The sequence below is a fragment of the Medicago truncatula genome, chromosome 2 (assembly GCF_003473485.1).
Source record: "Medicago truncatula cultivar Jemalong A17 chromosome 2, MtrunA17r5.0-ANR, whole genome shotgun sequence".
In the NCBI taxonomy this organism is placed as follows: Eukaryota; Viridiplantae; Streptophyta; class Magnoliopsida; order Fabales; family Fabaceae; genus Medicago; species Medicago truncatula.
Window position 1 is genome coordinate 44259562 of NC_053043.1, and position 14163 is coordinate 44273724.

General features: G+C 37.3%; 1 protein-coding gene across 1 annotated transcript; it reads right to left on the reverse strand.

The window, feature by feature from the left end:
• Positions 1–9873: 9873 nt before the first annotated feature.
• On the reverse strand, positions 9874–13019 carry LOC25487609 (H/ACA ribonucleoprotein complex non-core subunit NAF1). Its single transcript, XM_013609587.3, has 3 exons — positions 12341–13019; positions 11670–11747; positions 9874–11507 (listed from the first exon to the last, which is right to left on the reverse strand). Exons 1-3 carry the CDS (start codon positions 12809–12811, stop codon positions 10161–10163), a joined length of 1896 nt encoding a protein of 631 aa, XP_013465041.1. The 5' UTR covers positions 12812–13019; the 3' UTR covers positions 9874–10160.
• Positions 13020–14163: the final 1144 nt, after the last annotated feature.

Genomic DNA, 14163 nt, shown 5'->3' on the forward strand with positions numbered 1-14163 from the left:
GGGATGACACTTTTTACAGGATACACTGAAATAAGACACTTGGTAATAATGCAACCATGCATGAATGATATTTGTATGCATGCTATCTATGCATGAATGAATGAACATGTACGAGACACATATGACAGTACAACGGAAGACTGTTGAGACAAGATTTGGACAGGTCCTAACAGGAAATAGCCCGGCATTGTAGCACAAACACTCAAGAATGTTCCACGGGGATACCAATACAGGAGGTGAGTCAAACACTGACGGGTTAAAGCCCTCCAAACAAAACATTAGTGGGGTAAAGCTCAAAATCAAACCCCTGATAGGAGAACAAACCAATAATCAAACTAATGATGGGGGCACAACTCAATAATCAAACCAATGATAGGGATACAACCCAATAATCAAACTGCTGATGGGGATACGACCCAACAGTCACCCAACTGATGGGGTAAAATCCATGTTCAAACTACTGATGGGATACGACCCATATCCAAACCAACTTACGGGGTAAAAACCCATATTCAAACCAACCGGTGGGGTAAGGCCCTAAGAAACAAACACTGGAGGGGTAACAACTCCACAATCAAAACCAACGGCAGGGTCACGCCTTATAACCATACCACTGAAGAGGTAACAAAACATTAATCCAACCACTGAACGGGTAACTGCCCACTAATCATACCGCTAAAGGGGTAACGGCCCATCAATCATACCGTCGAAGAGGTAACAAAGGTAACAAACCATTTACTCAACCACTGAAGGGGTAACTGCCCACTAATCAAAACCAACGGCGGGGTCACGCCTTATAACCATACCATTGAAGAGGTAACAAAACTTGATTCAACCACTGAAGGGGTAACTGCCCACTAATCATACCGCTAAAGGGGTAACGGCCCATCAATCATACCGTCGAAGAGGTAACAAAGGTAACAAACCATTTACTCAACCACTGAAGGGGTAACTGCCCACTAATCAAAACCAACGGCGGGGTCACGCCTTATAACCATACCATTGAAGAGGTAACAAAACTTGATTCAACCACTGAAGGGGTAACTGCCCACTAACCATACCGCTAAAGGGGTAACGACCCCTCAATCATACCGCTAAAGAGGTAACAATCTATTAATTCAACCATTGAAGGGGTAACTGTCCACTAATCAAAACCAACGGCGGGGTCACGTCTTATAACCATACCACTGAAGAGGTAACAAACTCCATAATCAGGCTACTAAAGAGGTAACATCCCATTAGGCATAACTTTGATGGGATACGACCCCATAAACAGACCATTGATGGTGAAACAACCCGACATAATGTCTCAGTTGATGGTTAAGCAATCATTCCTTGGGGATAAAGCCCACCGATCAGAAACCTGGCAGAAGTTGCCATCAATCAAAGCACAGGCAGAAGTCGCCATTTAAACAAACTATTGGCATGAGTTTCCCTCAATCAAAGCATAGGCAGAAGTCGCCATTTCCCGGGATGAAACCCATCAATCAATCATTATGACAGAAATCGTCATTTATTCAAACCATCGGCAGAAATCGCCATCAATCAAAGCACAGACAGAAGTTGCCTACAATTAAACCATAGGCAGAAGACACCATTTCATCTAACCACTTGGCAGAAGTTGTCATTTGTAAATCAGTACAAAGTGATTCTTCCAATCGACCCACTTGAGCTGTGATGCCTCTGTCTTTTTCATTTTTTTCATTTCAATTTTTTTGTTTTTTTGTTTTTTTGTTTTTTTTGAATCCCTAACTTTTACCTGGACCGCCCTTTCGGGTTTCCAATCCACCGGGAATATATTCTTTTTTTGTATGCCCCTAATTTTTGCCTGGACCGCCCTTTCGGGTTTTCAGTCCACCAGGACGCTCATTTTTGGCTTAAGCCGCCCTTTCAGGTTTTCGACTTAGAGAGTTTTTTTTTTTTTTTTGTATATATTTTTTGACAGAGGTCATCTCACAGCTTTTGGTCATGCTTACCTTGCAGAGTTTAACTGTACTTGAGACGGATGTTGATGCATGTTTCACCTACTCATAAGTTCAAAGAAGATGTACCTGTTGTTTATGCTTTTCAGAAGACATGAAAAAAGTTTTTTTTAAAAGATTTTTTTTAATTTTTTTGATTTTTTTTTTTGCTTTAGGTATTAACATCAAAAATAGAAGAGAAATTTACAAAACAGAATAAATGAGAATTTCAAATAAATGGACATAGGCTCAACTTAATGTAAATGGAGTGGTGGCCTGCCAAAGGCGTGGCTCCACGGATTTTAAAAAGAGTTTGGAAAATGGTAATTATATGGAAAAGGTACATTGAACACAATAACTACTGTTTCCTCTACCAACTTTGAATTCCACTGTTCTGAGTCTTTGATTTGCAGACGCTTCAGATCGGAAGCCCTTGAACAGCTAAGATGCCTCAGATGAATCATATCTGATTTGGTGCAATTACCTTGCAATGAGTCGGAGGTCTTTTGACAGCTGAAATGCCTCAGGTGAGTCATGTCGGACCAGATTCAGTTACTTTGTCATAATCCTTAACTTTTGCATAGGTCACCCTTGCGGGTTTCAACCTATCAGGATAACCAATTTTTCACTCATTTTTTTTGTACGCCTCTAACTTTTGCATGGACCGCCCTTTCGGGTTTTCAGTCCATCGAGACGCTCTTTTTTGCCTAAGCCGCCTTTTCAGGTTTGTGACTTATCGAGCTTTTTATTTTAACAAAGTATTTCTTGACTGCATCGGTATTCACAGGACATACAAGTTTACCATCATTCTTTGTAATTTGGCATACATTTGCCCCTGGAATTGGGTAGCATATTTTTTAGCACAAAGCTACTTTCTTGACATTCACTGGGACAAGCCTTCTTTGTCGAATACTTGCTTTATCCTTTTGATATAACTGTCCATGGCACCCGGCAATAACACTTTTAAGTTCAATCAATCTTAGCTTTCATTGGAACTTCCGTTGACAGGACTTTGACCTCCATGTGGCACAGTACCTTTACATTGAATACTGAGGGATGGCGGGGGGGCTGCCCCTGTTGAAATGTGCATGAAGTACAATATCCCTGCAAGGCAGATGGTAGCATCTCGTGCCAATCTTTGTACATGAAAGTCCTCTTCTGGACATTCTTTCTTGATATTTGTAGCTACGACGGCCAAGATGCCCTAGTAGGCGAGAAATCTCAGTGGAAACTTCTTCATCATCCTCTTCTTCAGCCTCAGATATAAGGAACTCAAAGTCGAGAGAGAGTACCAGGTTTAAGTGTTCAACGGGTTTATTAATGCATGATTTGATTATTGATATAAACATTATGATTATGCAGATATGTGAAAATGATTAAAGGGAAAGATTTTTTTTGGTTTTTGTATTACCATTTTTCCAGAAAAAGCGAAAAATAAAAACAAGGTCGGGATCAAGACGACCTTTCATTAATGATGAAAATACATAAAGCAAAAAGCCCTAAACAAATTCACTTTCGCCTCGGGTGGGACGGAAGGATTTTTTTTTAATTTTTTTTTGAAAAACATAAAGCAACAAACAAACATATTAATTGAACAAATGAGTAGTAGAAATAAACATCAACAAAGACCCAATTGTAGCTAAACATTCCACGTATCAACATTAGGCTTCAAGATCCGATAGCGGATTAACTTGCATGTCTGCGTTCAATCTTAGAAGCGTAAGACCTCATCTTGGATCAACTTCTGAACTTCATTCCTAAAAGCAAAACAACGCTCAATATCATGACCAGGTGCCCCTTGATGGAAGACACAAGAGAGGTCGGGCCTATACCCAGCTGGCAATTTCTTAGGCATACAAGGAGGTGGTCTGGTCTGGACAAGCTTCCTCCTAAGCAAATCGGGGAGCAACACTCCATATTTCATGGGAATCAGATCAAACTGTGGTTGTCCCGAAGCTTGTTGTCGAGGCTGTTGTTGATATTGCTAAAACTGGGGCTGATATCCCGGATTTCGGACAACATTCATGATGGGCATAACAGCGGCAACAGAGTGAGAAGCCATATACTGTTGTTGACTTGGTCGAAACTGGGGTTTATAACCGGGATCTTGAACAACATTGGCGATGGGCCTAACAACGGCAACATAGTGAGTGGCCAGATGTTGTTGTTGAAGTAGCACTTTTATATTTGGGTCTTCGAGGGACCAGGCATTATCTTCAATCAACTTCTGAACTTCTTCCTTCAAAGGATAGCACTTCTCAGTGTCATGACCTAGTGCCCCTTGATGGGATGCACAGTTGAGGTCAGGGCAGTACTAAGGTGGCAGCGGATTCGGCACCCGAGGAAGCGGCAAGGTTTGAACAAGGTTCTTCCTAAGCAAAATGGGAAGCAAATCCGCATATTTCACAGGAATTGGGTCACACTGCGATGCTTTTCGAACCTGATTTTGAGGAATAAGCGGTTGAGAACCCTGTTGTCGAGGTCGTTCCATGCATATTGGCTGACATAGTGGCTGAGGCCGTTGCTGAACAAGCGGTGGGTCCTTTGTGGCCATCAATGAAGATACTAGGCTAGTTAACTTCACTACCTCAGCCCGAAGTGTTGTTACCTCTCCACGAAGCTCGTGGACCTCTTGCTCAAGTCGATCCATTTTTCCTGTTTGCACGAGTGTCTGCATATGCGAGCCGAACTTTGATGAAGACATTGGACCACTTTACTGATGGATTGACCTTTTGTAGGTAGAAGCAAAATATGAGACATGGACTAGAAAACTATGAATGCAAAATGATGCATAATATGCTTATGCAAAAAATGTACAATATTTTTTTTGAAGGACTTATCAAAGTGAATTGTAAACATTGTAGAGGAACATGGTTTCATTTTGAACATTGTAAAGACGTTGGAAATGTTTCCTTTTTCAAAAGGTAAGAACGAAACCAAGGAAAAAGTTCTTAACAAAAGGTAAAGCTTAGTTAAGATTTTTTTGAAGTTGTATCTCTTGGGGTTCATTCTTACAAGGTCCATACCCTTGATGTTTGCAAAAACTTGTCTTAGTCCTTCAATTTTTGATGGAAAAAGTTGTTTATGAATGAATGCATGTATGCATGGTTATGCTAAAGTACATAGAATACATGATGAGGTTAAGTCCACAATGTTGGAGTCAAGGGCAACAACGCCATTTGGTAAGGACTATGGTTTCAAATTGTACCTGTATCATGGGTTCTACCAAGTTCTCAAAGTCCTCGACCACCTCCGAATATTTATCGGGTGACGGGAGTACTCCCATTCCAATTATATTCATCGGAAAGTCTCGTTTGAGTGTAGTATCGCGTATCAACTAATTCAAGAGTACTCTCGATTAGCCACCGCACTACGTCCTAAAAGGCCAAGATGGGTTAAAGGTGACTAAAGGTCCTCAACTTCAAAGGTCACTTGAAAATAGCATGCCAAACACGAGTACTCACGTTGACAACATATACTTCCAAGATCCCTCCGTTGAGTGGGGTTATCACATGTGCCAATACCGAAGAGTACTCTTGGCATGGAACTATGATTATACCACCGTCCTATCTTAAGTTCACTCAAGCCCGGGTGTAGGACTTATCTCACCACTCACGTAACAAGGTATGTAAGCAAATATTTACAAAGCATAAACAAATAGTACAGCACAACATAAATAAAGTAAGGTGGGTTTAACCCGCGTAGAATCTAAGTCCCCAGTGAAGTCGCCATTTCTGTGCTCGTGATTTTCGGATATCAAACCATTAATTGATTTGAATCGTCAATCTTTGAACTCTCGATTTTTATTCGTGGGAAGGGAAAAAATGAGTAAAAACCCTTATCGAGACTTTGGATTCGGGGGTTGGTTATGCGAAGGGAAGGTGCTAGCACCCTAAGCATCTACGGTATTCCGTAGGAACCTCTTACCTAATTTATCTTGTGCTAAATTGATTTGCTTACTTGAAAATTATTACCTAAAAATCTAAATGAAAGAATGGAGAGAGAAGAAGTATGTTTTTGGTTATTTTTATTTGATTTGGAAGGATAAAAAATCCTATGCCTACATACCCTTAAAGAAAAGGGATCAAAACCAATGTAGTTCACCTCAAAAATTTCTTTGGTGGGTTAGGTTGATTTTAAGATTTTTGAAAATGGGTTTTAAGAAAAGAAAGAGGCCTCAAGGCATGAGAGAAAAAATAAGGTAAGGTTGTTCACGTTTTAATTACAAGAAAATCAAGTCTAATATGAATATTAATTCAATTAAGCATTTGATTAAGAAAATAAAAAGGAAAGACACTTGGGTTACAAACCAAGGTTTATTAAGAAAATATTTTTGGAGTTTTGCAGATTATTTGCATGTTTTTGTTGTTTTTGGAATATTAAATGAAAATTAAACTAACGGAGCAATAAAAAATATAAGCGCGTGGATTTTTGTAGTGACGTTGGATCACCACAAAATCCCTAATCTAATTTTTTGCATTTTTGGATATATCTAAGGCGGTAAAGAAATAAAAGGACACACACACCCACACACTTTTCTCATTTATATTTACATTGGACCTAAATACATTCTAATTGCTGGAAAATAAATAACAATAATTAAAATGTTAAATAAAATAAAATAAAAATGCAAAAATGCTAAAAAGAAATAAAATGCAAGAAAATAAAAGAAATGGACAACCGAAGGGACAAAAATTACCGAAGGGACAAAATTCCGAAGGGACAGAAAAAGGAGGGAGAAGAAAAGAATAGCTCGTCAACACAAGCTAAAGAGGGAGAAGAGAGAAAAGTTATTTGACAACTCAAGAGAACTTTTGGTGTGTGTAATTGTGTGGTATGAGGGCTCTATTTATAGGCGAGGAGGTTGATGAAAAAAAGGAAAAATGGTTTAATGGAAATGATGGACAATTATGGTGAATTTTGGAAAAGGAATGTTAAAGTTGACACTTGACTTGAATTTTTTTTAGACCTTGTACATTTTATTTTGGACCTATTGACACTTTGTTTTTTTCTTTTTACACTAATTAATTAAAAAGAAATAAAATAAAAATAAAATAAATCTAATACGAAATAAAATAAAACAAATTAAACTAAATCATGTAAAGAAAAATAAAATTAAAAGATGGAAAATAAAAATTATTAAATATAAAAAAAGTAACTAATCTTAAAATTAAAATTAATAAAAGATGGAAAGAAAATAAAAAGAGAAAAGAGGGTCCGACTCGGAATCAAAAATGAGGTACTTCAAAGTAACCTCCTTGCCAAAATTTCGTCTGAAACGACGAAAATTCCCGACTTTAAAAATACGAATAAAATGGGTAAGAATAGAGAAAAGTGGTCAAAATTTGGAGTATGACAATAATTAATTGATTTCAATCAAATGATTAGCTCCATATATTTCTTTTCCGTGTTTTCTTAACATTGCTTCTTCCTAATTACAAGATATTGTATTCTCAGAACTAAGTAAGATGATTCAACAAAAGGTTGTAGTTTGGTGGATATGATTCTATTTTGTTACATATGCTTGGAAGAATAGTACATGTTAATATAATAGGTATTTTAAAGATGAGAATCAATGTGGGATTACTATTTATCAAATGTTTTTCATACATTAGGAATTTTTTTGTTAAGGCACTAATCAAAGCTCTATCTAGTTGGCGAGCTCAGAAAACAACGTACAACCAATAGTAAATGAGAAATGCTAACTTCGTTACCCTCCTTGTAATTGCTACATGGTCAGAGTAAGTTTTGTACATTACTGAAACCTGAGTAGAGGACACAGGATCCGCCTGAGAACTAAAAAGGACTGCCACCTTCACCATGATGCTTTGGCTGATCTGAATTGGAAATGTTATAAATTATATTCTTCCATGTGACAAGTATGTTTTGAATTAATTTTTGTTTAAACCAGTAACATTTTTTATCTATACATTTATGTATTGAAGGCAATAGTTTATGGTCACTTTCAAAGTTAGTGTAGTATCTTCAACCACACTGTAACACTGATAATTATTATAGTACTATATATAGCAGTACATTTATATCACTATATCACTTTGAATGTACAATTCTGAGGTGAATTCATGTCTATGTTACATATGCCGAGAATTTAGTGTTTTGACAATGCAAATTTGGGGAATGTTCATCTTTTCAAACTTAATTTGCATTGAATGTTGCACGAATGGTGGTGTTCCAATCTTCATCTTGGATTTTAATAAGGTAGTAGTTACGAGTTTAATTACATTACATCATCTTGCTATGCATGGCTGATTTAAATAAGCATATAAATTTATGTGGCGATTAGTTGTCACACGAAAGCCTCGTGTGCATGCTTGATTTCATTTTGAGTCCTAAATGGTAAAAATCAACTTAATATATTCTGCATACATTGCTTCTTATTTTGTTTATCTAACATCTTTAGTATTTGCACTTTTCAACCTTTTTCCTACGATTATCGTTCATGAATTTCATGGACAAATAATTAGTAGCAACTACTATTTTTTTTTTAACTCAAAATTACATGTGATGATTATGAAGAAGAAAGAGGTAGTTGCAGAGTTTACAGAGGATGCACTCAGACTCAGTCATGCAAAGGTTGCACTTCTTGGGTGTGCTCATTGTGACTTATGCCGCTTTTCGGATTGCACTTGCCAGACCTGTACTGACCAAGGAATGTCAATGCCAATTCCAAAGCTTGAGCTCAAATCATGTTCTTAGATGCTGATTTTTTAGTACCCTTTAATTAAGTGTTTAAGGTTCTAATGTTCTGGATTATTAATTAATTTCAATTTTAAGTGATTAACTCGATATGTTTCTTCTGTGTTTTATTAACATGGCTTCTTTGTAATCACATGAAAGCTATGAAAAAATTATACTAGTCTTGAATTAACTAAGCTTGTGTTTGGATAAACATTTACCAATCCAACCCCGCGTCCCAATGCACGGTTGCTGTGAAAAATCTGATGCTAATATATCAAGCTTCTGTGTTGTCATGGTTTCCAATGCAATTTTATCCAAATACGACGCCAATCCAAACATACAATAAGATGAAGATGATTCAACAAAAGGTTGTAGATTTGTAGATGTTGTTACATATATATATATATATATATATATATATTTTTGGTATAAATGTTGTTGTTACATATTCTATTAAGACTTAAGAATAGTGCACGTTAATAACAAGTAATTTTAAAAAATGAGAATTAACCTTTGAGTAGGAATGGAATGTATATGATTTTAGGGTATATTTCTTTATCAAATCTTTTTAGCACATGATGAAAAATTTGCTAAGTTGCAAAGTTACTGCTCTACCCAGTTGGCAAGCTAAGAAAACAATGCAAAACCAACAGTAAATTACTTTTGGGAATGCTACATGGTTGAAAGTTTTGTACCTTACTAAAATTGCATTCTTAGCATAATCAACACCTGGTTAATTAATAATTATGGACTAAAACTAAGGGAACTTGAAATTTAAGGGTGTGTTAATTTTATTAAAATGTTTTATCCTCACCCATTATCAGCTAACATTTTTGTATTTTATGTTTTGAAAGCATTATAGGACTTTTACACCATAACAATGAGGTATGGATCACTCATTATTATCTGAGATTGAGAATCAATGCTGACTAGTGGGTTTCATCAATAGAACAATAAAGACTTGTCATTACAAATAGTTGATTAAAATATACTACTCCATTTGTGAGTTTAGTGCATTTAGATCATAATTTATTGGTCCTCCTCTAGAATCAATTTGTATTCGAAACAAAATACATTGTGAATAAACCGGAAAAAGTTTAAACCCAGTCATTCTAACTTTAAGGTCCTGTCTGTTGGGATCTCTTTATTTTAATCCTCCATAACCATAGTGAATAAACCCACTTGTGAAGTAGGTGTGCCGTGCAAATCAAACTTGACAAAATTTGTGCCAGTAACATTGCAAACTAGTGTGCCCCAATAAACTATTTCGTATATGTTTCCTTTTCACAATTCATCCCTGGTGAAAGTGTTTTTGTCAACCAAGCCACCAAGGAGGAAATCTTCAGTACAAGACTGTACAAGTAAAAATCCAATGAAAACAAATGACCTAGGTTAACTAAAAGTTATAAATTCATCTTCATTACAGGAATCACAACAAAATGAAGCATACAGTGCTTCCATCAAGTTCCTACCAGAGATATTGTTTGTACAGAGCAACCTTTATCTGGCTGGTCGCCAACCTCTACCACCTCGATGGAATGGTCTTCTTCCACGGCTAGCAGAAAATGCTCTCCCAGGGCCATCATAAGCACCAGGATTAAATTGATGATGGAATTGCGGAGGATGCTGATTATCTGAAATTGAAACAGCATGAAAATTTGATGGGGGGTTGAATTGGTGAGGAGGACCACCTTGATTGCCAGATATATGGTTTGAATGAAAATTGGCTGGTGGGTTGAATTGGAAAGGAGGACCACCTTGATTGCCTGCAATATGATTTGGATTAATATTGGCAGGTTGGTTGAATTGGAGAGAAGGACCACCTTGATTGCCTGCAATACGATTTGGATTAATATTGGCAGGTTGGTTGAATTGGAGCCAAGGAACACCTTGATGGCCTGAAATATGATTTGGATTAAAATTCATAGGTGCCTGAAACTGAGGAATGGGTGTCCATTGGTTTTGATTAATGGGCCCTTGTGCATGCATGGGATCTGCATACATATTGAGCTGTCCTCCAGGATATGTAGTCGGTGGAGGAAACCTTTGGCTTGGGTTGAACTGTTGTTGAAACGGAATTCCTTGCATGGGCAACTGCTGTTGAAGCGGAATTCCTTGCATGGGCAACTGCTGAGAAATTTGAGTATTTTCTGGATACATTGCAGACTGTTGTGGCGGAAGGGTCCCCCCATTTGGCCAAACTCCAGTTGTAAACACGTTAGGACCACCATTTGCATGTGGAAATGGTGGATTCACGTTAGTTGAACCAAAAAAGCTTTGTCTAGTGCATGGAAGAGGTGAAGAATGACCATGGGCAGCACCAATAAAGCCTTGCCCAGTGGCCTGAATAGGTGGACAATGACCATGAGCAACAGATGACCCGGCATGTGCAATAGACATTGTAGTGATGGAACCATCTTTTAGAGGAACTTGCTTCCTGTTGTTTTCCATCCTCCTGTCGGTACTTTGATTGTTTCGACCTCTTTTATTTTGTTTTACCAGTCTCTTGTACTCGGCCTCTTTCTCGTCATCCGAAAATTCTTCTTCATCAGACACCTCCTCATCGTACTGACCAGATGCATCGTATCCTTTCTTGTAAAGGTCCTTGTTATTTAGCACATGATTTACAAATTCTGCAACAAAAGAAATCAAAGTTCCCTCACGGATCCCTTCTGGAACTTCTTTTTCAGAATTGTATCGCACAACATAATAAGGATTTTTTACTTGACCAAAGACCTCATCAATTAAGCCAAGAGGTGTTTGCCTTTCAGTAATCCAAAGAATGGAACCCTCATTAAGAGGGTCATGCTTCTCCACCCCTTCAACAATGACTCGAACACCAACAATCTGTAAAACAAGTTACTTGATTAAGCTAGTTACAATGCTAATTCACATCTATTCCCCCTTGGAATAATACTATTAAATTAAATATTAATGCAACAAAATAGCAGATAAGCGTCCACCATCCAACCTAAAGAAGCTAAAAAGACGAGGTTTCAGTAATCTTACCGATGTAACAACCCCCACAGGCAGCATTTTATGATGTGGTCCCAAGTTTACATTCACAGGAGGGACCCTAGAGAGATTCTGCAATGTTCAGTGTTCACAACCACAAGAAAGCACAAAAGTAAATTAAAATTAACAACATACATCCAGAAAAGTAAATAAATTAAAAAACAGTGGTCCCCATAAAGCTCTTCATGTTAGTCTAGTCACACTTATCTGAAGCAACATAGAATAAAACTCAACCTTCATCTTCCAACCACATGTACCATATAACACATTAACAACAAAAGATAAAAACTTATATGTTGATTCTATCTAACTTTCTTCAATCCTCCTAACAAAGCTTCAAAATAAAATATTGAAGACTGAACTCAACAGATCAAAAGCCAACCTTCAACAGTTCAACCAGTCAAAGTATATAATCTATCAATTCAGATTCATCTGTTGGCACAGAAGCATAGTGGGATCAGAACCACAGGATTCAAAGTTCAAACCCACCAAGCACATGTCTTTAAACTGAATATAAGTAAAATATCATTAGCATCTAAATCAACCAGTTAATATTTCAAACTAATCAGTACGAATGACCTGCATTACCATTCAGAATAAATCATATTTGACAAATGAACAAACATTTAATCTGCAAGACGTAAATAAAATAAAATAAACAATACCTCAAGCTCGTTCGTTCTACTTTCTTGAGACTGAGACTGATCATCATCATTGTCGCCGCCAACATCAAAGCACCAGCTAGTCGTTTCCTCGGAATCATCTTCTTTATCTTCAGAATTAGAATCAACGATCTCGCCTTCTTCATACTCATACTCCTCACTCTCGGTTCTTTCAATCCAACTACTATCACTATCCATTTCATTACCATCATCATTGGCAATAATCTCATCTCTAATATCAATCATTTGAGTACCATCATAGTTATTAGTAATAATGTCGCCTCTAATTTCATCATCATTAGAGATAATCTCGCTTCTAACAACAGCATCAATAATCTCGACATTTTCATTAACTTCATTTTCAACACCGGAACACGCAACGGGAGGATCCGAAAGAGGAGGAGGGGAATCAGGGGCATAATCAAAATTAATGAAGGAATCGGCGAGGGCGAAAACGTCGTCGTCGTTGTCCATGTTTTTTGTGGAGGCGCGGCGGAAGAGGGATTAGGTTTAGGGTTAACAAAAAGATTTGATGGAATTAATAGCGAAAATTTGTACTTGGTTTCCATATCGGCAACCAATGAGGGTTTCGGTTTTGGTTTCTTTTTGGAAATGCTTACGACTGCTTAAACCCTATACTTCAGGCACGCTCATACTGGGTTTCGCTTCGTACAGACACGATTTTCTTCCCACCAAAACGCTGTCGTTTTCTTCTCTCTTTTTTTAAAGATTTTCTTTTTGAGGGAAAATAATTTTTTTTTCTTGTTATTTGTTTTTTTTACAATTGCTTTTCTCACATTGTCCGTTGATTATATCTCCTGTGATAGTTAACTCGTGTCGATTTTTTAACGAAAGTTAACCGCTGTTTGGAGTATAATGATCTTTTACTCGTGTGGAGAGCAATTGAGTATATGAGAAAAGCAATTTCTTGTTTTTTTTTTTTTTTTGACAAAATTGTTATTGTTGTTTGTTATATGGAGTAATGGGAAAGAGAAGTGCTATTCAGTACGGACAGTTGATCACGAAATTTCACGGACGCATGGTTGCAGCTATTTTGCACGTGCTTCAGTTTCTGATTTTTTTTTAATTAAGAAAAAAAAAACTCTCATTCATAGGAAACCCACTCTTGATAGAAACGAAACCCACGTTCGCCACTCACTTCCGCTGCAATTGTTTCTCCTTTCCCGCGAATCAAAACTCTGATTGGAATTCACTCTCATTTGTTGTGAACTAGCGGCGTTGTCGTCTTCTCGTTTTCGTGCTCTTGCCTTTGTGAATCAGGTATGTTAACAAATTGTGCACATATGCATACCCCCAATCTCTGCATCGTTGATATACCATGTATTCTGTTTCAGAAACAGAGTTGTGTTGAAATTTCAAATTGTGGCTATTGTGCCAGGTGTTTGTGGAAAGTCCTCACAGAAAACATACGACTTTTGAGTTCAGTTTTTCCAGTGATGGTTACACGGTGCATCATCTTTCTTAATTGTAGAATTCTAAAAGATATAAATAGTTTTGTTACACGGTGCAGTACTGCGTATTGCTTCTGTCACATATTGGTGCAATGGTTACTTGTTATTGGTGTTTGTTCAAGCTTGGATTCATATCTCTAATACCCTTGTCATTAAACGCACCATTGTCATCGAGGTCAACAAACAGGTGTATGATTGGATATTCTCCAACTGACTTGTATGTATTACAAATGGTATTGGTGCTCGAGTGATTGTTTGATAAGGTAACGTGTGGTGGTGTCAATTGACCGACGTTTTGTTGGTTATGTTATGGTGTTGGTAGGCCTACTGTTATTGTTGTGTTGCAGGTTCTAT

What these genes read in the sequence shown, in the direction of transcription:
- LOC25487609 (XM_013609587.3), bottom strand. Translation starts at nt 12,811, where the DNA reads ATGGACAACGACGACGACGTTTTCGCCCTCGCCGATTCCTTCATTAAT. An exon ending in GTAGAACGAACGAGCTTGAG is followed by an intron (nt 11,748 to 12,340) that starts GTATTGTTTATT and finishes TGAACATTGCAG; the next exon opens with AATCTCTCTAGGGTCCCTCC. An exon ending in CTGTGGGGGTTGTTACATCG is followed by an intron (nt 11,508 to 11,669) that starts GTAAGATTACTG and finishes CTTGTTTTACAG; the next exon opens with ATTGTTGGTGTTCGAGTCAT.